Below are 23,643 nucleotides of genomic sequence, written 5' to 3' on the forward strand. Positions count from 1 at the left end.
AGGCTTTGTCTTTTTCATACTATTTTGTAACATGGTAGGCCTATTCATATTAGATATATATCAATTGCTTGTCAGGACTTACATAAGCCGATCCACGAACCTTGAGCATGGACTCCGTCCTTGGTCGTCACATTGACCGGATGTTGTTGAATCAATTGTAAATGACGGATCGGATTCCGGACAAATTTCTCAGTACCTACAATAACACAGACACAGAACACGAATTGTACAGTAACCAAAACGAGAGATCTAGAATTCAATTGTATTTATCATTTAGCTGAATTAACATTTCCCCATCGTGTTATAGTGTTTAGTTGTGTTTTTTTTTCCAAAATCAATTTTCTAAAGGGAGATAACCCTTACAAGTTTTTTAATGCTGAGATATTTTACTTGGAGGGGGATTAAGGAGGGGACCCGGGGCAAACGGTGACATAACATGGCAACATATTTTTTATGTTCTAAATCGATCTATATTTTAACAGAAATAAATACTAAAAATCAACCTTAAGAAACATACGTACCCCATGCCATTCCTTTCGTGAAAAACCATAGTTTAACTTTCCTTATCCAATACAAGTTAAACTTTCATAACAATTCTAATCATATTGGATATACATCAATTAAAACAATGAAATCTATAGAAATTGTGTACTTTACTCGTTATTAAACGAGATTTAAAATAATCAAAAGGATTTGACACAAGTTTTATCACCTCATTTAGTCTTTACATACAGGAATATTTCACACTGGAAGCAACAGAATATGTTAATTATGGTTGTAAAGTGAATATCACAAAAAAAGGTTCTAAGAACAGGAAAATGATGTTGGGGATAAAGAGATTAGATAGGAAAGGGAAAGAAGAGTTATTAATAACACGTTGTTTGTTCCTCCATTAAATCAACGTATCGGAGTGTCTAAAACATCCAGTCTATCTATGTATCAAAGTGTCTAATACATCCATTTCATCTACGTATCGAGGTATCAAAGTCTCTAATACATCCATTCCATCTACATATCGAGATATCGAGGTCTTTAATACATTCAATCCATCTACGTATCGAGGTATCAAAGTGTCTAATACATCCATTCCATCTACATATCGAGATATCGAGGTCTCTAATACATCCATTCCATCTACGTATCGAGGTATCAAAGTCTCTAATACATCCATTCCATCTACGTATCGAGGTATCGAAATCTCTTATACATCCATTCCATCTACGTATCGAGGTCTCTAATACATCCATTCCATCTACGTATCGAGGTATCAAAGTGTCTAATACATCCATTCCATCTACGTATCGAGGTATCGAGGTCTCTAATACATCCATTTCATCTACGTATCGAGGTATCAAAGTGTCTAATACATCCATTCCATCTACATATCGAGGTCTCTAATACATCCATTCCATCTACGTATCGAGGTATCAAAGTGTCTAATACATCCATTCCATCTACATATCGAGATATCGAGGTCTCTAATACATCCATTCCATCTACGTATCGAGGTATCAAAGTGTCTAATACATCCATTCCATCTACGTATCGAGGTATCGAGGTATCGAGGTCTCTAATACATCCATTCCATCTACGTATCGAGGTCTCTAATACATCCATTCCATTTACGTATCGAGACATCGAGGTCTCTCTTACATCCATTCCATCTACGTATCGAGGTCTCTAATACATCAATTCCATTTACGTTTCGAGGTATCGAGGTCTCTAATACATCCATTCCATCTACATATCGAGTTATCGAGTTATCGAGTTCTCTAATGCATCCATTCCATCTACATATCGAGGTATCGAGTTCTCTAATGCATCCATTCCATCCATTCCATCTACATATCGAGGTCTCTAATACATCCATTCCATCTACATACCGAGTTATCGAGTTCTCTAATACATCCATTCCATCTACGTATCGAGGTCTCTCTTACATCCATTCCATCTACGTATCGAGGTATCAAAGCTTCTAATACATCCATTCCATCTGCGTATCGAGGTATCAAAGTGTCTAATACATCCATTCCATCTACGTATCGAGGTCTCTAATACATCCATTCCATCTACGTATCGAGATATCGAGGTCTCTCTTACATCCATTCCATCTACGTATCGAGGTATCAAAGCTTCTAATACATCCATTCCATCTGCGTATCGAGGTATCAAAGTCTCTAATACATCCATTCCATCTACGTATCGAGGTATCAAAGTCTCTAATACATCCATTCCATCTACGTATCGAGGTATCAAAGTCTCTAATACATCCATTTCATCTACATATCGAGATATCGACGTCTCTATTACATCCATCGGTTTTGAAATTTTGATGTAGCTCCCTTTTAATCTTCAAAAGGAGCGTATATGCCAACTAATCGTAAATCCCTAGAAAAAAATCAAATTATTTGGTTTCTGTGTGCAGTTTTTCCATACGTGTCAGTGATGTTTTTAGTGATGTTGATGTTATTTATCTATTGACATCTTTATTAATACTCGAGTCATCAGAAAGTGATTGTTCAGCTGAAATATCGTAATACTAGTATAGTTTGTTTATCAAAACTGTTCGCTGATTAAATAAGAGAGGACAATAACAATTACTATAATAAATTTAATTTCACTGCGTTAAATTCGGTGTTTGTGGCCATGTAATACAACACGGATTATTTTACGGGGAACCAAAAGTGTTTCATTTTTGGTCTGTATTATTTCTACTTTGATTTATTATTAAACTGAAATAAGGAAAGTGAATAAAATGAATATGACAAAAAATGTTCCTGCTGAGCGTCGAACTCATTTTGGCCTAGCTTACCAACTTGTAATAGCTACTCCGATCGCGAGTAACCTCCCTTGAACACATGTAAACATGGCGTCACAGCCGGTGGTAACACGATGACAAGCTCCTCTGTTCGCCGAGGCGGTTTCCCAGCAGCATACACAAACTCGAATATAATAACAAGTCTGAAAAAACGACCACAGTCACACAAGCATGTATGTATGAAAATGTTCGAAATATGCGTGACATATAATGAAATTGCATGGTCACTTCAGTCTGCAGATTCATTCACGGGTCTGGTGGAAAGAATGCGATAGATCATATCCAAGGTCACCATGGGTTATATTACGGACCAAAAGTGACATAGATATATTTCTCTTGACCTTTTGAAATAACGGAAACTGCATTATGATATATACCGAAGTATAGAGTATAGTCTGCTATAACAAGTTACAAACAAAAAAAAAATACTATGGGAGAATTGCTCTGGAATTATCTCCCCTGTCTAGTAAACCGCAGACAGCATGACAAACTGCGTGTCCGTTAAGATGTATTCATATTTAAACAGAGTAAATATCATTCAGACAAGTTGTTATGTAAATATAAATGGGACGCAGTACTTAAGCTCACTAAATTCTGAAGTAGTATGAATTATCCAGGTCCAAATAAGCAGTACAACCCTGAAATATTATGAGTGATAAATAATCAAATGGAAAACTTAATGTATTTTATTTCGCTGCAAGATTTTGCACATACATTGACATAATTAAAGCTTGCTAACCTTTGGGCACATGGAGCAGATGTCAAGTTCTGATTGCTGCCTCAAATTAATTTACCAATCATTGTTTTGTATGAATTTAGTATTCGTTGATGCCTCCCAGCCTGAGTAAATATACCATGAAATATATAACACTTCCTCATGGTCATGAATTCCTGACCTGTGTTGCAGCTTTAAAAGAAAACGAATAAGTCAATTTTTGCAGAATTGAAATTCTATTTCCAAAGCGTTCTACTACATAAATAACATGACCCATGGCATGCTAGGTATTGTTAAGATGTTAAAAGATTTGAACATATTTGACCAATGTGACCTTGAAAGTTGACCCAGGTCATTCATTTGAAGAAACTTGTAAACCTTCCCCAGCACACTAATGGTCAAATACAATGACCCTGGACTTATTGATTATAGAAAAGTGCAAATTTTAATTCAAATAAATCCTTTGAACTTGAAAATGGGTCAAGGTCATTAATTGAATAAACTTAGTAGCCCTTATTATGCAACTGGCCCAATATCATGTACCTTGGCGTGGACAGGAAGTTGTTTTAAGATTTTAACACTGTCACTTTAGTAATGGGACAAGGTCATTCATTTAAATAAATTTAGTAGACCTTTCTTTCCGCATGTAACTTTCCAAATAGCACTAATGATCCTTGGTCTGTTGAGTATGGAAAGGAAACTTATTCCAAGATTTTAACATTTGACCTCTCTCACCTTAATTATTAATGAGTCAAAATAATTTAAGCAAGGATGATGGATGGGGGTGTGCAGTGGTAATGCACCCACGTTTCATCTATACATCCAGGATCGATTTCCAAATGGATGTTAAAAGGTATTGGGTCACCTGCACGACCACATGAGTTTTCCCTGGGTATACCAGTTTCCTTCCATCATGGCCAACAAGAGTGATCAAGATAAGCTTTTTCAGATTATATTGATCAAATTTATAATGTACATGTTTGAATCACAAGTTTTAAAATTTGATGTTTTTTGCTTTGTTTTGAAGGACGATCAACCTTAGTCGGTGAGGAAGATGGGGGAGCATTTTGATGTTGTACTGTTGTATGGATCAGATATAACATGAAACTTAGCAGTACGACTGCAGCTGCAGAATGTGAAAGTACTTTAACGAAAATGAAAGGCCCATATGATCATGTGTTCATCATTCCCCAATTTGTTCATGACCAGAGTGAGTTTGTATGTGGATGGGGAGCTGCCCTTGTCAATATTACAACAACTTTTCCCATCAATAAAGTCATGTTTCGCCAACAACTGTATGGTGTACGGGTCTGGCGAGCCATGGGACAACTAAAAAAGGAAGGACTTCGTAACCTGTACCGGGGATTTCTTCCCCCACTTCTACAGAAAACAACCTCTATGTCTCTCATGTTTGGCTCATACTACAAAATACAGAGGAATCTGAAGCAAGAGTTCCCCAATCTTTGGACGCCTATTAATCGATCATCTGCAGCCATCATGGCAGGAGTTTTTGAATCTGTTTTGACACCTTTTGAACGTGTTCAGGTTTTGATGCAGGATAGAAACTATCATAGTAGATTCAATAACACAATTCATGCTTTCAAGGAAGTACGGGTTTTAGGGTTGAAAGAATTCTATCGTGGCCAGTCTGCCATTCTCTACCGGAATTGTTCCAGTAACATTGCCTTTTTCCTGGTACGAGATTATTTCATGGAAGCTCATCCTCAGGCAAGCTCTGAGTATGGACAGATTGCACTTAACTTTTTTAGCGGTGCATTTCTTGGTGCAGCCATCAGCACTGCATGCTATCCTTTAAATGTTGTCAAGGTACGTGTACAGTCAAATCTTGGTGGTCGATTCTTTGGATTCTGGGAAATGTTTGCCATTGTGCTTAAAGAACGTGACTATAGTGTTCGTAAGCTCTTTCGTGGTGTACATGTTAACTACACTCGATCTTTTATCACTTGGGGAATCAACAATGCAGTCTATGAACTTTTAATGAAACATATATTTAACAAATCTGTTCGAAACGATGAATCCTAGCAATAAGATTATAGAAGTTGGTATACTTGCTGACAAAAGCTGAAAGCATTTTAAAACACTCTAATAAACATACCAATGTATTTTTGCAGAATTATTATGATTTGACTTCTGCTGATCCGTACAAGTAAAATTCATAGAAGCTATCCATCCAGAATTCAGTTACTAAGGAAATGTGTCGTCAGGGCTTTTTATCAGGATGTTAGGGGCTGATAATGGGCCTGTTCCCAATTGAAATCATATTAAATTTACGTAAGCCTAATTCCTAAAATTTGCAATTTACTCTTGCAAATTTTGCCTTCCCAATGTACCAATTTTCTTCCCAGAATGAGACAAAAAGGTCCCATCCCAAATTAGTGGAAAAAGCTGCGTGCATGTTTGTTAGTTATATGTATACTTGTAAATACTATGTAAACAGCGTGTCATATTGATGAAATGTAAACAACATTAAAGTACATGAGATATGAATATACTTTAAATGAAAGTGTGAGATGGATATTAATTATATTAAGTTCTTGAAATGTTAACCAGGGTATCAAATATCAATATATAAATCAAATGATGCTATGTAAGCAGGTGTTTGATATGTAAATGCAATACTTACCACACATTTTGATACAAAATATGGTATAATTATTTTGTTTCAACTATATATTCACTAATATATACAAGTTAACATATATACCTATAGGTCACAGTAGATTATGATATACATATTTACCAGGTAACTGTTGTGCGGACTGGTGCTAGGATATATAGATGGTGATTTACATCAGACAGTTCACAACACTGATGTCATAAAGATAGTTGAGAAATCACTTCATTATATTTAATCATAGAGTGAGAAAAATATTCACATCAGACAGTTCACAACACTGATTTCATAAAGATAGCTGAGAAATCACAATTATTTCATTGTTTTTATTACAGAGTGGGAAAAATATTCACAACTTTGTAGATTTTTGCTATCAGCTTGTTCACAAGACAAATTCCAACCCACAGTCCATATATGATACAAATGTTTATGGTAAACCTTTGGTCAGTTTGAACGAAATTAATTAAATATTGTTGAACTTATACAAAATTATACTTGTGAAAATATATAAACTATCAGGGTCAACATATACTACATATACATATGTATATACAATTGCATATAGACTGTGGGGTGGAATTGTATCAAGTCTTTGTGAGCTTGTCACAAAAAAATTGTGCCTCTTTAAATTTATATACATCGTACAGTGTGAAAGAAATATATATACATTAATTATCATGGCTCTGATTTATAAACAGACATTGCTATGTGCATCACAATTTAAAATCAGCTGTTTTATTTTTGAAGATGATCCTTATTTTTTATCAATTGACATTACATATGAGGTAGATATTTTTGAAGCATTAAAACATTTAAGCTTAATTTTAAACGGGTCCTGTGTTTTTCCCTGTGTAAATCTATGTTTTGATTTCATGTGTCCTACGAGCCCATGGTTTAATTTCAGATATTCAATAAATTTCAATGTGAGATATAATACAGTGTTCTGTTTTTATTATCTGTTTAACTTTAATTATTCCATTCAATCACTCATCTTTTGAAACATCATTAAGATACACAAGTCATTAATATTTAGCCCACCATCATCAGATTCGGGAAGGTAGGGGAGCTGTTTTAGCCCTGTGTCCATCTTTAAACAACTCTTGTTATCACAATTTCCTGAAAAGTGCGGGTTTCTCTGATGTAGGTTTCCCATAGCAGCTAGCTCTTTGTGGACTGAAAGCTGTCAAGCAACCATCAGTAAATGACAATGAAAGTTTTATTACCACTCTTTCTTAGGAAAGGACGGATCTAAAGATACTTTTGTAGCTTTCTGTTGGTCCCTTATTAAGCCCTTTGATTTTGATTACTAAGTCTCATTATCCTTGTTTTAATTCAAGCAAAGTTAATGTTCAGGACACAAACTTGTAAGAAATGGCAATATCTCTGATATCAAGGGAATGCAGGCCCTGAATTAGATATACTGCACAGTTAGTATAACCAATGTATAAATCTCTTTTCATTATCCTTGTTTAAATGCAGGCAAATTTATGCTTCAAACATAAAATTCAATAACGTTGTAATTATGGGTTTGAAAGCTCGAACATAGGTGCACTGCATATTGTCTTTGTATGATCAATGTATACATTAGTTTTATTGTCCTAGCTTAAATGAAAGCAAAGTTATGCTCTGGACAAGAAATTTTAACTAAGGGCAATAATTTTGTAATTAAAGGGTTGTGGACCCTGAATTTTGTACACTGCACATTGCCTTATTATGATCAATGTATACATCAAGTTCATGATCCTTGCTTAACTGTGGGCAGTGTTCAGCTCAGTAAATGACAGAACAAACAACAGTTTGATGGATAAAGCAGTCCGATTGGTAGTACACAAGTTATCTTGCATTGACTTTAAAAATGAAGTTGTTTCAGACAGGTGAGCAAAGCAATGAATGAACAATAAGGGTGCTCCATTTGATCATCAATCTGCTGCCCATTAAAAGATTCATTTAGTTATTGCTGTTTCTTGGAAAGCACTGGGTTGACCTTTCACAAATCATTTAATTTTCAGATTATTTCTGGTCCCTAGTGGAACCTTCTTAGTTTTCAAAGAAAATTGTCGCCTCTGTCTTTCAGGGTTTTGAAATAAAATCAACAAACCCAATTATTGGTAACACTTGAGCATGTTGTGATTAATTTATTGGATTTAGCAACTCAATATTTATTATCATCATCATCAGGAAATAAAAGAAGGGGAAAAAAACAAGAACCAAAAAAGATCATATGATAGTGGGCACCAGTTTCAGCACTTACAAAAACAGATGTGTTGATAAATATTAAATTCATTGTTCACTGTTTCAAAGAGATCTATACCTGCTAAACCTGCTCTAGTTGATTTAAATATATCTATTAGAACTTGTGGAGGACTAAATTTTCTGTTTCTTCATAATTCATGTGGTATGGTTAGGCATTCTGACCTACATTTTGACCTTTATCTTCATAGAAAAAAAACTGTAAGGACTCTTATATTTGAAGTGTTGTGTATCAAAAGTAGGTCACTCTGAACTAATTTTCACCTTTGATCTATGTCCAAGAAAACCTTTGTCCATGGTCTAACACTTCTAACCCTAGAACTTTTTACTAAGTGTGTACATGTAGGTTCATCCTAGTGCGTCTTGTATCAAAAGTAGGTCACTCTGACCAACATTTTGACCTCTTACCTACATCAAAGAAATTGTTTGTCTGGACTCCATCTCCTACACTACCAGTCACCGGAACTTCTAACTTTGGGTATGGGTTCACGTGCAGTGCAATCTTTTGCAGTTTTGCATTCTGTTGGGGACTGCAATTAGTTGTCTTGTGATTGTATTGATCTAGCAACCATCTCTAGACAACAAAAGTATATACCAAAACATCTGACTTAAAGTGCCCTTCACAATTCTTCATTTCTTGGTACAAATGCCAATAAAAGATGAAATAGAATCTTGTTGAAATCAAACAGATATTAATTAAATCTCTGATAAAGAGTGCAAAAGAAGTATTTGAAGTAAAATAAAACTAACAATATTTTTTTTACACATTTTTAATTCAGCTATCCCCCTCCACTAATCCTCCTGAGAAAATGTTTTTGAGAAATGATGAATGTGCTGCTGCAGATTTTTTCCTCACTACCTCTTTTTTTCCTTTTGTCATTGAGATAGAAGTGTCCTTCTTTCCTTCTAACTTTCTTTTCTTATTTAACATCCTGTCTTCCTCGGTGTCTTTCTGTGTTATCACAAAAATTGTTTCAGTGACACTACCATCTTTTTCCCCATGGACAGGCTTGCCCTGTTTCCTTTTCCTCTCCTGAATGTGTTTCTTAACCTCTTCTCCTTCAGCATTACGGATATGGAATTGGGCCTGACGTTTTACCTGTGAAATCTCTGTCCTCATTCGCTGTTTGCGTACTTCTTTCTCGTAAGCCAATCTTTCATTTAAATGAGCCCACTTAAATCTGTATAAGGAAGATGGACATTAAATATAAGCAGATGGTGTAATATTAGTGTCATAATACAAAATTCATTTTGTGTGAAGGATAAATGAAATAAGGATAAGATCTTATTTTAAATCAACATTTACTACCCAGAGTACATACAATTATTGATACCTAATTCTGTATGTAAAATCATACTCGCTTGTCCTCAACCATATGGTATTTTTCCTCTCGTCCAGAAATTTTTTTTTTTTGCTTCAAAAACATGAAAAGATATGTAACATCACTGAATATTTCCTCACACAGGTGGGTTCTCATTTCAGCAGACAACAACATTCTTACACTATCATTTCTTTCATACCACACATACAAAAAGATACTATACATAAAAACACATTGATTTTAACATGAAGATTATACACTCAGCTTTCTGCACACACACTAATGGATATATCAAGCTTACAAACATACACTTATAACTTTATTACACAATACACCATAAAGTATATTCAAGTTTTTTCCCCAATTTTTAGGATTAGGACTTCAATATTTTTAAATCATTCATTTTAGTAGGGAATTGATTTTGGTTGATATTGTGGGTTATATAAATCAATGAATAATTTATATGTCCTTGAAATGATAACCAGGAAAAGATAGCATCATTTTTAAAGTTGATTTCCAGTGTACTAAATCAAATGTCAACAAAAATGTTTTTTTTTTTTAAATCAAGAAACTTGAGCTTAACAAAAGTATATTATTCTAAATTATTTTGGCCACAGCTTATCTCAATATGCATACATTAACTTTTGAATTGATATTTTTTCCTTCCCTGACTGATTTCAAAAGAGTAAGTAAATTAATTCTTCCATTTTACCAGCATTAACCATATTTTAGAGAACTCCTATATATATTGTATATAAATCCATGCACTGTACAGAAGATGAGCCAAATCTCTTCAGGGATTAAGATTCACATTTTATACATATTTAACAGATTTGACCTTTCAGCTCACTGTGCAGTTACAAAGCAAGGAAAGTGGGTGCTTTTTCCACTTTGAAAATAAAATATTTTACACAAAAAGTTTTCAATGTAAAATTTGTCCTGGCATAAATTTATGGTAACAAATGTAAAAAACAATTTAACAAATAGAGATAGAATGTTGAAAATTGTATAGGATAATTATCTATGAAGTAAGCAAATTTTTAAGAGCCTACACTTCAATTAAAGGGAAGATATTATCCTCTTTTACAGAAAAACAAATAAAAGTGTTCATGTAAGGGAAGGAACACTTAATCAACTTCTTATATATTTCTATTACATTTATAAAGATAAAGATGGTAATACATGCAGGGGAAGTTTATGGTTACCTGTGCAGATATTTGATGTTCCACAGTTCGTCATACCACTGACTTGACTTTTTACCCCCAACATTGGTGTTGTTTAATGCTACTGCTACTTGCTTGGCAATCTTCTTGTTGCTGAATTCAAGCCAGCCTTCTGTGAACAGTCTACCTTTCTTGGTATTTGCTCCTCGCTCTGTAAGTTTAACAATATGCATTAACTAAACTATTTGCGAGTGATCAACATGTATATTTCTGTATGTTTTCTTTGTTTTGATATACTCATGATTCAGGGTTTTCCATAATTTTGTTAGTAGTAGGCTGTGTAGTGAAAGTAGGAGGCTGGCCTGTCGTGTACGTGTAGGGAACATTATTACGGAACTGGATTGGTGTAGGCAGCCAAATCATCAAAGTAGCTGGTCAAATTGGCCGGCTCCCGGCTCTTATGGAAAACCCTGTGATTGATATGTATTGTGTACTTTGATACAGGAAATTTAAATCTATATTCAAATTTGTTTATTTGTTAGCATTTGATGGAATTTTAAAAGCCATGAAATACAAAATTGGAACTAAAATATATTTCAACTTCTATAAGACAACTAGACATATACATGATTGTATACAGCCTAGTTATATCAAGGTGCACACAATGTTATAAACACCAATAGATAAAGACTGTGCAGGTATATATCACTATTCACACAATATAAAACTATACATGTCCCTGTAGTGCTCTGAGGAAGTTCTAATGTTTAACATACATTTGTACACCATCTATACTAGTGCTGTTGATGTGTGTTCATTAGTTAGTTGGTTACATGTTTCCTGTCTCCACAACTCCTCCTGTTGTCTGGTATCATCTCACCAATGAACGTCAGTGATGTTTGAGCAATATCAATCAGCATTACTGTAAGCGTAATTACTATATCATCAGAGGCCGATGATCAGCCAATTGATTATCTGACATTACTGTGCTGATACAATGTGCCTGTTAGCTTTTTCTCCATGCAAACATCCACAAGTATTTGAAATTCTGAGGGTAAATTGTGTACGATGTATCATAGGAAAAATAAGGATCAGAATTTAAACCACCTTAAAATTTGAACCACAGGAGACTAGTATTCCTGGTCTGCTAATCCTTTCTGGGAATCCTCCTTGGGACTCACTTATATATGATATTAGACAATTCCCCTCGTCGGACAAGGGACATTATCATAAACGTCCTTGGAACTCATTTATATCATACATTTGAAAGCGTCTCTCGTCGTCTATCATAAATGTGCCTCAAGGAGGAATCCCATGACTATCTCTCCGCGAGTTAATGTTTGTCTTTGCCGTAGTCGACAAAAATACAATCGCTGATAATCAGAACCCTTCGGACTTCGAAATACATTATAAACCTGAATTCTTTCTGGGATTCTTCTATGGAAACATTGATATCAGACGTTCGACATAAAGGAGACCCAAGGAGGAATCCCAGAAGGGATTAGTATAGGCCAGGTTACCGGTGTCTAGGCCTATGCAACGTGCACTAAGAAGATATGTAGTTGCCCCTATGTAAATACATTCGAAGCACGTACATAAAATAAAGAACACTTATATTTACAGAGACAGTATATAATGAATGTTGATAAAGTTTACCATTTGGCTGAAGAAATATCCTCTCAACTTCTCCAAATTCACTGAATATATCGCGTATCTTTTTCACACTCATAAAAGGGGGAATTCTACTGAGATATATCACCCCAGGGACAACTTCTTTCTTCTTCTGCTTTGTAATAGATGATATCATAGTGTCGTCGCCGTTCGTCTGTTCTGTGTCGGCCATCTTTCTCTTCATGAGATGGGAATTCCCCTTTTATCCAAAAAGAGGCTCTACTACCGATGAAGAAATAACCACTGTGATATGATCATATGGTCAGGAACAGACTGGTAAAATATTGCCAAATGAAAGTTGTCTGTCTAAAGTTTTTTTTATTGCTCTGATGCCAACGAATAGAATATAATGAAACAGACATGGTCTACATTTTAAAGAAGAATATGTAACTATCAATTTAAGAGCAGGGTCACTATATTTGATTACTTTTAATTTATTTCCTTAAAAGCTGTGCCGCTAAATCAACCGAGGTCGCCGAGTTGCCCAGTTGTCATATTTCAACGATTGTGTTGACTTATAAGACATAAAATTTACTATTGTAACACACGGACACACACGCGCGCGCACACACGCACGCACGCACACACACACACACACACACACACACACACACACACGCACACACCCTCTCTCTCACACACATCAAGTTTGAACTCCCTACCTGAAACTCACTAGATCTGCCATGTCAACTTTGGCATAGTTTAAAATCCAAAACAAGATAATACAAATCTGTAGTCTCTAAGGTTGTCTTCATAATCCGAGATTTCTTTACCAACTCAAGCAACAATTCCGGTGATTTAATCCGGCATCAAAAATCATACATTGATAAAACTGATATACATCAACTGTTTCCTCATTTGGTCACATGTGCGAAACTACAAACATCCAGTTTCATACTAAACAGTCCTTCTTACTTAAAATGTAGTTAAATAACATTTGACAAATTTCAGGCGTGGGAATCACAGGTGGAAATATGTCCATGTTAGATCAGGTCCAAAATTAATGACAACTGGGGGTCTATACGAGTGAAATACAGAAAGAGGTCCCAGAGCACTAAAACTCTCATGTATTGGCGATATCTAATTTCATCCCTGTCAACATTCAAGAGGGACGTGTACATCTAAGAATTCTGAAACAAATGAATATTCAGTGCTGATAATTATAACATTTTAAATGTCGTCCATTTTCCATCCAGGAAAGTCCAGGGATTGCGATCATGATCACTAACGACCAGGATTTTAACTCCTGGAATTTTAGAGAATGTTCACTTTCTTGCGCTCGTCAAACTTATTTAACGACGAGTATGGTATAGCATTGTCTGTCATTCGTCCGTTTATTTGTCCAGATATCCCTTCCTACAACTTCAACAAATCTCTTTAAAGTGGACAGGTATCTTTTTAATTACATGTATTATTTTTGTGTTTTTAAACACTTAAATCTAGTCCAGAAAATCTTTTGAAAACAAATACATGTACTATTGCACTGTTCTTCCCATTAACTGTTTAAATCCGTGAGTTTTGAAAGAGTTAAAGTCAATTCTTCTAGACCTGTTTACCCTCAGTTTACCCTGATCATGTCCCCAAATTTTCAACCGATTTCATTCAAACTTAGAAGACTTTATTATAGCGAGATCGTGCTTTCTCGATGACAGTTTAGTTGGAAAATCAAGTTTCCCCTGGAAAGCACTAACGTAATGAACAAAGGCGCTAATTTTAACCAAAACGCTCAGAAGTATCCCTGGGTGAAGATGAATAAATTATGTATAAATGGTGGATTTGGATGCCCCGGGGTCTGAGGGATGGGACACAAAAAGGGAAAGGTGATCTTTTCCCTGTGGGAATGACAAGATTTTCTCCAAATTTGGTGTAGAATATCACTTGACCCTTTTCTTCTGTAGGAATGACTGGTGCCGCGCGCCGTGGCGTTTGGATTTCGAAAAGAATCAAGAAGGTATGACCTATTATTAATGGTCGATTTTTATTCTCTTGACAGACGACAATTGTACACTGACATCCGGACATTGAGTGATGGGTTATTTCGTCATTTCTGAAGGTTGATAACGGTTGGACATGCAAAAGTGTGTGTTTAGAAAAAAAAATGCTAATGAAATTTATACTGTGCTCATAACGTTTTGTGTGGAATGTACTGAATCACAAGTCCTTTCTGAATGTTGAATAGTGTACGTATATAGCTCAATGATCAGTTCTAAATGCATAACAGTTCTGAACCGATGTCGAAACGATATTATTAGTAATATTTATAAACTATTATTCAATAATAATAAAAAAAAAATATTCAGTAGTTATGATTTCTACGTACTTAACAGCAGATGGTCCCGCAGAATCGTCCCTATGATATTACCACAAAACTGGTTACAGTCTATTAAAAGATATTTTCAGTGAACATTATCACATGTAAAGATTTATTTTAGTCGCAACACGGACTTATATACTGTGTATATAAGTCCGTGGTCGCAATAAGTAGTGCTTTGTTAGACGCCCATTGACTTGGCTGACACCAGGCGGTGAATAGTATCACCAAAGTAATGGCCGCTTCCATGGATAAGTGGGCGTGTTTCTACTAGAGTAGAGCAACAAAAACAACATATCCAGGATGCCTTCAGCAACTGTGACAGTACGGTAAATAGATACTATGATGCACGATTGAGTGTTTGTAACAAATTTCCACAGCGCATCAACAGCACATTGGACACTTTGATGTCTGTACATCGGCTGGTGATCACGACTATATTCGTAATAGTAATTCGTTTGCTTTGGGTACATCGATCCTGTATGGAACATACCGGGGGCGGGGACTGTTAGATTAGGCACAACATACAATGTACATGTACATATATAGTATAGTCCCACATTTGATATTTTACACTCAGTTACAGGATCTTTAACAAAGTTTGCATCAACAAAGTCGCCTGAGATCCCGTTTTTGACTTGGCCAAATAACCCATGCAACATTACATTGTACATTTTACACAAAAACTGAATAATTCAGGCTTGCTTTCTGTGAAAATCACAAACTTGAATACCTCCATTGCTTTTTATGAAGAGAAAAAAAGAACACAAATAATTTGTGTTCACCTGCCATTTACAATATTGATCTTAATACCTGTAACACTGTAGTCAGTGAAATATATATGGTGTCATGTCGTGTTAAAAAGGTGACAATTTTTTCTTTTCTTTTTTTTTTTTTTTTTTTGGACTTTTTCTTTCCTTTTTTTTTGTTGCAAAAGAACATTGTATGTATACCTTATCTTACCTACATGTGTACCTGTAACTACTTTTTTGTACATGTACAAATTATATGGCTTTTCAAAATACAATAAAGCCCCACTAACTTGAAGCCATATAACTTGAATACCCCGTAATCGTCAAATCGGCCATTTCGTCCCAACTGTATCCTTATATTTCTAGTATTTAAGCTTGTATTCCTCAAATACCCAGCATTCCTTGAACTAATTTCTGTCCCTGCCTCTTCATATGTTCTTAGTATTTCTACCTTTATTTGAATATGTGAAATGCTAGCCAAAATTTACCTGTATCACACACGACTACATCCAACTTCAGATTAATGATTGCGTTCACCTCTGTGTGTTTATACAAGTGTCTGGCAGGACAGCAGATAAGTACAAGGTTAACAGTGGTATGCTGCACACCAACCTTACATACTTGCACTGAAATCTGTTGATTGTCTTATTAGGACATTCTAATAAATTTTGTTTTTATTTGATGTAAAAATCAACTTTGTTAAACAGAAAGTTCATTTACCATTTTTCGGAGTGCTACACAATGAGAGGGTATGAGTGAATAAAGACAATGTTACATTTAGTAGTTTATCAATTGTTGAAGTTGAGGATGTTAATAACATATTAATAGCATGCAAGTTCTTCACACAAATGCTCAAGTATGTTCATGTCAAAAACTTTTCGCATCTTTACTTTTACTCTTCAAATTCAACTTACCGAAAGCATATTAGGTACATTATATTCTGCATCATCATAGTTTCAAAGGCTTTAACTGTAATTCGATGGCTTTATGTACTAATCATTCATCAGTTTATATAAAATGCTGTAAATCTTTTCATGTCTTATTTTCTACATTCACTGAAATTAAGCAGGGACTTAGAATGGCTTTAGAAACCATAATTGTTTACGACATTTTTTCTGCAGAATAGATGTTGGTGCCATGTTACCATATTTATACATTTTATACATTAAATTGTAAACAAAATGAAGTTATAAGTCAATCAAAACTTAATAATCATCGTGAGTTGGACTGGTTAATGAATTATAAATCGAATATTGTGCATTATTCACAGACACAGATGAGCGATACGCGATGATCTTTGACCTACGTCTGATTACTTGAATACCTGGTATTTCTCGAACTGTTGAAAGGGTCTTCATGAGTTCAACTTATCAGGGTTTTATTGTATATAATAATATAATACCAAAATTCATTCACATACGCTGACTTGGATTACAATAAATTTTAGTGTAAAAAATAGAGATCTTTCAGACTCTATAACTTTGGCCTCAATACATCCTCAAAAAGAAGAGTGGAACAAAATGAGAGCTGTTTTGGTTCTTCATTTCTGTCTCTGCCAAATGTGGAATCCCTTGGGTCAGTATTTCTATTTCTCTACTGGATATCGAACCAAGGACCTCTGGTTCACTAGCTGATTAAGAATAGACACATTTGTCACATACAATCTACATGTATGTGTGCATTGTCAATAATAGAATCTTGTTTCATGCACTTCCAGAGAGTTAAAGAACAAAGATACCCGAGTAGACATTACAGTGCCTACTTATAAAGAAACCAAAGGATTGCTTCAGTCAACCTTTGAGTTCCATGTGGTCATTGTGTCTTCCTTACCATTCTTCAAGTCTGCTAAACATAAACCAACTGATGTTGTCCAGTATATGGTGAGTTGAATAATATACTTTCTGCAGCATATTGCATGTAAATTTATTTCAAAAATCTTTATATTGCATGTAATGCATTACACTAATACCAATGGAAACAGCAAATATCCTTTTTGTGATGGCTGTTTTTTTAAAGGAGTCTATTTTGGGAAACTGAATTGGTAAAAAATGATTTTGAATACTTTTATTTACAGGTGTCTAAGAAATTTGCTGAGTTTGAAGATCTACACTCCAAATTAAGTGCTAAATTTTCAGGAACTGTCTTACCTCCCTTATCAAAGAAAACCCTCCTTGTCAATGCTGCTGTGACCAAAGAAAGACGTGGGAATCTTGACTCTTTCCTGAAGTTTGTGGCTTGTACTCCAAAACTATGTACTTCTTCAGTCTTACTGGAATTCTTAGGTATGAATGTTCAGAGATTTTATCATTATTATTAGGTTTTCTGTCAATAAAAATAATAGCTGTAAAATTATTACGGGTAAAACATCACCTAGAGACACCAGGAGTTACGTTCACTATTGCTGGCAGCACAGTTTTGCCCTCTTGTTGTGAGAAGTGAAGAGAGAAAAGTGCATCCAGCCAGAGCAAGTGTTACTACTAGATATATATGGAAATTCCATACTAAGTCAACAACAGAATTAAAAAACATTGTGGTATTCTAGTCGTGTTCCGTAAGTTACTTGATTCTAAAAATTTGATTCATGACTAAAAATCATAGTTTGGACCCAAATTCTGCACTCATAGGATCCAACACTGTAGCATTTTACTTATGACATACACTATATTACTCTATCTGATACAAAAACGTGGTGGTGTGCTTGAAGTGACGTTCACACTTATTAAGTCTCCTTTGATAAAATTTGTGATTATTCAATAATAAGCCTGGGAGTCAGCACACAATCTCTGACACAAACTATAGAGATAGGCCTGTTACCAGACAGAAGCCAACACACAATCTCTGACACAAACTATAGAGATAGGCCTGTTACCAGACAGAAGCCAACACACAATCTCTGACACAAACTATAGAGATAGGCCTGTTACCAGACAGAAGCCAACACACAATCTCTGACACAAACTATAGAGATAGGCCTGTTACCAGACAGAAGCCAACACACAATCTCTGACACAAACTATAGAGATAGGCCTGTTACCAGACAGAAGCCAACACACAATCTCTGACACAAACTATAGAGATAGGCCTGTTACCAGACAGAAGCCAACACACAATCTCTGACACAAACTATAGAGATAGGCCTGTTACCAGACAGAAGCCAACACACAATCTCTGACACAAACTATAGAGATAGGCCTGTTACCAGACAGAAGCCAACACACAATCTCTGACACAAACTATAGAGATAGGCCTGTTACCAGACAGAAGCCAACACACAATCTCTGACACAAACTATAGAGATAGGCCTGTTACCAGACAGAAGCCAACACACAATCTCTGACACAAACTATAGAGATAGGCCTGTTACCAGACAGAAGCCAACACACAATCTCTGACACAAACTATAGAGATAGGCTTGTTACCAGACAGAAGCCAACACACAATCTCTGACACAAACTATAGAGATAGGCCTGTTACCAGACAGAAGCCAACACACAATCTCTGACACAAACTATAGAGATAGGCCTGTTACCAGACAGAAGCCAACACACAATCTCTGACACAAACTATAGAGATAGGCCTGTTACCAGACAGAAGCCAACACACAATCTCTGACACAAACTGCAGAGATAGGCCTGTTACCAGACAGACGCCAACACACAATCTCTGACACAAACTATAGAGATAGGCCTGTTACCAGACAGAAGCCAACACACAATCTCTGACACAAACTATAGAGATAGGCCTGTTACCAGACAGAAGCCAACACACAATCTCTGACACAAACTATAGAGATAGGCTTGTTACCAGACAGAAGCCAACACACAATCTCTGACACAAACTGTAGAGATAGGCCTGTTACCAGACAGAAGCCAACACACAATCTCTGACACAAACTGTAGAGATAGGCCTGTTACCAGACAGAAGCCAACACACAATCTCTGACACAAACTATAGAGATAGGCCTGTTACCAGACAGAAGCCAACACACAATCTCTGACACAAACTATAGAGATAGGCCTGTTACCAGACAGAAGCCAACACACAATCTCTGACACAAACTATAGAGATAGGCCTGTTACCAGACAGAAGCCAACACACAATCTCTGACACAAACTATAGAGATAGGCCTGTTACCAGACAGAAGCCAACACACAATCTCTGACACAAACTATAGAGATAGGCCTGTTACCAGACAGAAGCCAACACACAATCTCTGACACAAACTATAGAGATAGGCCTGTTACCAGACAGAAGCCAACACACAATCTCTGACACAAACTGTAGAGATAGGCCTGTTACCAGACAGAAGCCAACACACAATCTCTGACACAAACTATAGAGATAGGCTTGTTACCAGACAGAAGCCAACACACAATCTCTGACACAAACTATAGAGATAGGCTTGTTACCAGACAGAAGCCAACACACAATCTCTGACACAAACTATAGAGATAGGCTTGTTACCAGACAGAAGCCAACACACAATTTCTGACTCAGAGTAGGGAGGCAGGTTTATTACAGAACAGGAGCCAACACAGGATCCCTGACTCAAATTATGGAGGCACTCTTATTATCAGACCGGAGCCAACTTATAATCTCTCACTCAAACTATACAGGCTACTGAAACTAGAGTAGATGTGGGTGATAATTTTTGTTAGACATGTCTTATTGTAAGATAAATATGGTAGATGGATGCCAATGACTACTGTGTTAGTGGTGGTAAACTTAACTATCCAAGAAAGCTGATGATCAAATTATTTTCATATACATGTTAACTTTAATGCAGACATTATTCATATTGTTGTTTCAATTTATGATTAAGTTGTTGAAGTATGTTTCAGGTGTAAATGGAATCAAAGCAGGAAAGTACAGAAAGGATGAAGAGCTTGAAGAAGACCCAGGCAACAGTAAGAGTTCAGAAGATCAAGATGATTCAAGCTTGCAGGATGCACCGGACACAGAACAAAGGCAAGTTCTACCACAGGAAATGGTTTGATCAGTTGATATAATATTTATGTAGGAACTCCATTTAAAGCTTGTTCATTGCCTACAATTAAGATATATTCAAATCAGGACTTTGAATTATAGATTTCAGAATCTTTTTGAATAAACAAGAACCTATAGCTTCAATAGTAGATTAGCACAAAATTTAGACCTACCAGCATTCAGAGTTTAAAATCTAGCATTTACAAGTATAAAAAAACTGAATACATTCTTAGTACTAATGTTTAACTATATTTTGTATTCCGGAAACTTGAAAACTAAGTTTAGTAATTAAAATTTGTACTAAACCTATATTTTCACCTCTCTGATAGTAACTCAAACCTTTGTCGAAGGATTTTATGTCTATTCATACATCTTAGTGTTTGTATGTTTATAAAACCAACTTCTTATGTCGGTTCATAGTTTATTTGATGATGATGATGATGAGGAGAATACAGATAAGTTTTTCTCCAAAGAGGAAGATGCTGTCGGAGAAGATATCGAAATTGGAGATGACTATAGAAACAGATTTGAAGGTAACAGCTTCTGATAAATTAGATTGCACATGTTACTTAGAAAGTTTGTGAAAGTATCAATTACCACTAAATTTTCAAATTTTTCTCATGCTTTGGTTTTAATTGCTAAATATAACTTTGATATATTTATTTGGCAATATGCCAATGCCTGGTAATATATACCCAGTAATAACAAATAACTTTCGTTAAATTTTTCCTGTAAGAGTTCTGCTCACTAAGCATTAGTCTCTAAGTTACCTGGACTTGTTTTCTCTCTTGGCTGAATCAAAAGCAAATACTATACTATTATCTAAAACAGGAGATACCAAGCTTTTTGAAGACCAAGATTTAACTGGAGCTTTTACAGAGGATGATGCTAATGACTTTGTCCTTCCTGATGCAAAGAACCCTAAAACCAAAGAAGATTTAAGTATGTTTACAGATGATGATAACTCTGACCTTTTCCAGTAAGTAATATTAGATAGGAAAGTTTTAAAACATGTAATTATGAAAGTTTTAAAACATGTAATTATGATATGAAAGTTCTGAAATATGTAATTATGAAAGTTTAAAAACACATAAATATGAAAATCTGAAAATACGTAAACACAAAAATCTTGAAATATTTAAATGTAAAAGTCTTGAACTATGAAAGTCTGAAAATCAGAAGCCATTAGAAACATTTTTTCAAAGTTTCTCTTTTTCACCAGGATTGATGATGATTTGGATAAGTTTTTAAATATTGAAACCAAAAAGCCTGAAACCAAACCAAAACCATCTCCGCATCCTCCACCGGAAAAGTCTGAGAAGCCAGAAATTTCCCCACAGAAACCACCTGTCTCCCAAAAGAAACCGACAATTTCAACACAAAAACCAACACCAGCAACACGGAAACCAAAGAGTTCTGCAAATCCTTCCGAGTGTCAAGCTGTGAAGCCATCAATAGTAAGGACTCCATATATTAATACTGCCAGAAACATGTGTAATATTGCTGTTCATAGTATGAGTTCATACCAGTAACTGAATTATAAAAATGTGTATTATGTTAAAAGATGTCGATCAATGAAAATTCTTTTTCTGTCAAAGGAAGATTATATCCTTGGCAATGAACAAAAATTAAAAAAGACAACAAATGATGATATGCTTGGATATGGTATTTGATATCAACTTAATTGCAGTTAACCAAATTTTCAGTATAGCGTTATCTTTGACAAATTTTCCAGTAAAAACAAGTCATCAAAATTTGAAATCTGCAGATTAAGACAGTGACAAAATGATTATGGAACAATAAAATATAATTTATTGCATAATAAATCATCATGAACTTGTTGTTGAGATAGGAAGTCAGTTTATAATATAAAATGCCTTAAAAAAAAAGTACAAAAAAACCTGGGATCATTATCGTATTGTAAATCTGTCTCCCTACTACAGAGTAAGGAATTAGGTTAATAGATCTGGTCAGGTTTGATTCTTGTCAATGTTATTTTGATTTAGAAAATGGCTGGTCAGTATAATATAGATATACATATATATCATACTTATTCATCTTCTTATTATTCTGTAAAGGTAAAGACATTAAGTCATAGATTTCTTACTTCTATGTCATAGAATTCATTTAACTGTAAACTTATATCAAAATTTTATTGTAGAAACCTAAGCCTGGATTGTCACCTAAACCAGTATTACCAAAGAAACCAGCAAGTTCTGAGGTCAAACCAATCCTACCGAATCAATCAGCTACTACTGAAAAACCAGAAAAACAAACAGTTGAAAACCTCGATACAGATGATATCATGCAGTACATTCAAGAAAATGTCACACAAGATGATGAGCTAGACTTGTTCTCATGAAACAAGGGAGATAACTTTGGTGGTACTACAATAATTTTATGTAGAACATTTTGTATCAATTTACTGTGCTTTTGGATATGAGAATCATATGACACTGTACAATAATCCTGTGGCATTCTGTTCAATTACAACATTTTGGTGTTAGTTGAGTCCGAACAAAATTCAAAGAGTAAATATTTTTAAATATTCTTTTACATGAGAATCAGGTGACATTATTTTGGCACTGAGAAAATCTTTATAACTTATATAAATATTTTATTGCCATTTTCAATGCAGCATTGCCAACCTCTTGTCATATGATTTCTGGTCAACATTGTGACTTATGTAGTGGTATTAATTGTATTTACATAATACAATTTGATATAATTTTTCTATAAGAAACATTAATTGTCTAGTAGTATAAAGCAAATTAATTAATACTTAAATGATATATCCTTGAGTAATACTCTAATTTGTAAGTGTAGTGTGACATGACATTGTGATCTTGAGGTTTATTAACTGTGGTGTAATGTGACATTGTGACCTTTAGGTCAATTAACTATGGTGTGACCTTTAGGTCAACTAGCTGTGGTGTGATGTGACATTGTGACCTTGAGGTTCATTACAGATGTAACACTGGTGCAATATTGAGATTGACATTGGGGTCCATTAACTGTTG

The 23,643-nt window shown here is 35.1% G+C and overlaps 3 protein-coding genes across 3 annotated transcripts; 2 read left to right on the top strand and 1 right to left on the bottom strand.

Annotated features, from left to right (window-relative positions):
* The first annotated feature begins 2,883 nt into the window (after positions 1 to 2,883).
* LOC132544806 (mitochondrial nicotinamide adenine dinucleotide transporter SLC25A51-like) lies at positions 2,884 to 7,102 on the top strand. The gene is made up of 2 exons (XM_060208451.1): positions 2,884 to 2,991; positions 4,561 to 7,102. The coding sequence occupies exon 2, from the start codon at positions 4,635 to 4,637 to the stop codon at positions 5,574 to 5,576; it is 942 nt and encodes a 313-aa protein (XP_060064434.1). The 5' UTR covers positions 2,884 to 2,991; positions 4,561 to 4,634; the 3' UTR covers positions 5,577 to 7,102.
* Positions 7,103 to 9,190: 2,088 nt separating this feature from the next.
* On the bottom strand, positions 9,191 to 12,761 carry LOC132544827 (activator of basal transcription 1-like). Its single transcript, XM_060208475.1, has 3 exons — positions 12,560 to 12,761; positions 10,946 to 11,114; positions 9,191 to 9,599 (listed from the first exon to the last, which is right to left on the bottom strand). The coding sequence occupies exons 1-3, from the start codon at positions 12,756 to 12,758 to the stop codon at positions 9,194 to 9,196; spliced, it is 774 nt and encodes a 257-aa protein (XP_060064458.1). The 5' UTR covers positions 12,759 to 12,761; the 3' UTR covers positions 9,191 to 9,193.
* Positions 12,762 to 15,127: 2,366 nt separating this feature from the next.
* LOC132544836 (HCLS1-binding protein 3-like) lies at positions 15,128 to 23,293 on the top strand. The gene is made up of 8 exons (XM_060208484.1): positions 15,128 to 15,214; positions 17,355 to 17,517; positions 17,712 to 17,919; positions 20,479 to 20,605; positions 21,044 to 21,156; positions 21,455 to 21,602; positions 21,846 to 22,080; positions 22,785 to 23,293. The coding sequence occupies exons 1-8, from the start codon at positions 15,189 to 15,191 to the stop codon at positions 22,983 to 22,985; spliced, it is 1,221 nt and encodes a 406-aa protein (XP_060064467.1). The 5' UTR covers positions 15,128 to 15,188; the 3' UTR covers positions 22,986 to 23,293.
* The last annotated feature ends 350 nt before the right edge of the window (positions 23,294 to 23,643 follow it).

Source organism: Ylistrum balloti, unplaced genomic scaffold, assembly GCF_031769215.1.
Source record: "Ylistrum balloti isolate Yb309-2 unplaced genomic scaffold, AGI_CSIRO_Ybal_v1 Utg369810, whole genome shotgun sequence".
Classification (NCBI taxonomy): domain Eukaryota; kingdom Metazoa; phylum Mollusca; class Bivalvia; order Pectinida; family Pectinidae; genus Ylistrum; species Ylistrum balloti.

Coding starts and splice junctions, on each gene's coding strand:
- LOC132544827 (XM_060208475.1), bottom strand. CDS start 12,758: ATGAAGAGAAAGATGGCCGACACAGAACAGACGAACGGCGACGACACT. Junction 11,115..12,559: donor GATATTTCTTCAGCCAAATG/GTAAACTTTATC, acceptor TTAAACTTACAG/AGCGAGGAGCAAATACCAAG. Junction 9,600..10,945: donor AACATCAAATATCTGCACAG/GTAACCATAAAC, acceptor TTCCTTATACAG/ATTTAAGTGGGCTCATTTAA.
- LOC132544836 (XM_060208484.1), top strand. CDS start 15,189: ATGCCTTCAGCAACTGTGACAGTACG. Junction 21,603..21,845: donor GATAACTCTGACCTTTTCCA/GTAAGTAATATT, acceptor CTTTTTCACCAG/GATTGATGATGATTTGGATA. Junction 22,081..22,784: donor AAGCTGTGAAGCCATCAATA/GTAAGGACTCCA, acceptor ATTTTATTGTAG/AAACCTAAGCCTGGATTGTC.
- LOC132544806 (XM_060208451.1), top strand. CDS start 4,635: ATGAAACTTAGCAGTACGACTGCAGCTGCAGAATGTGAAAGTACTTTA.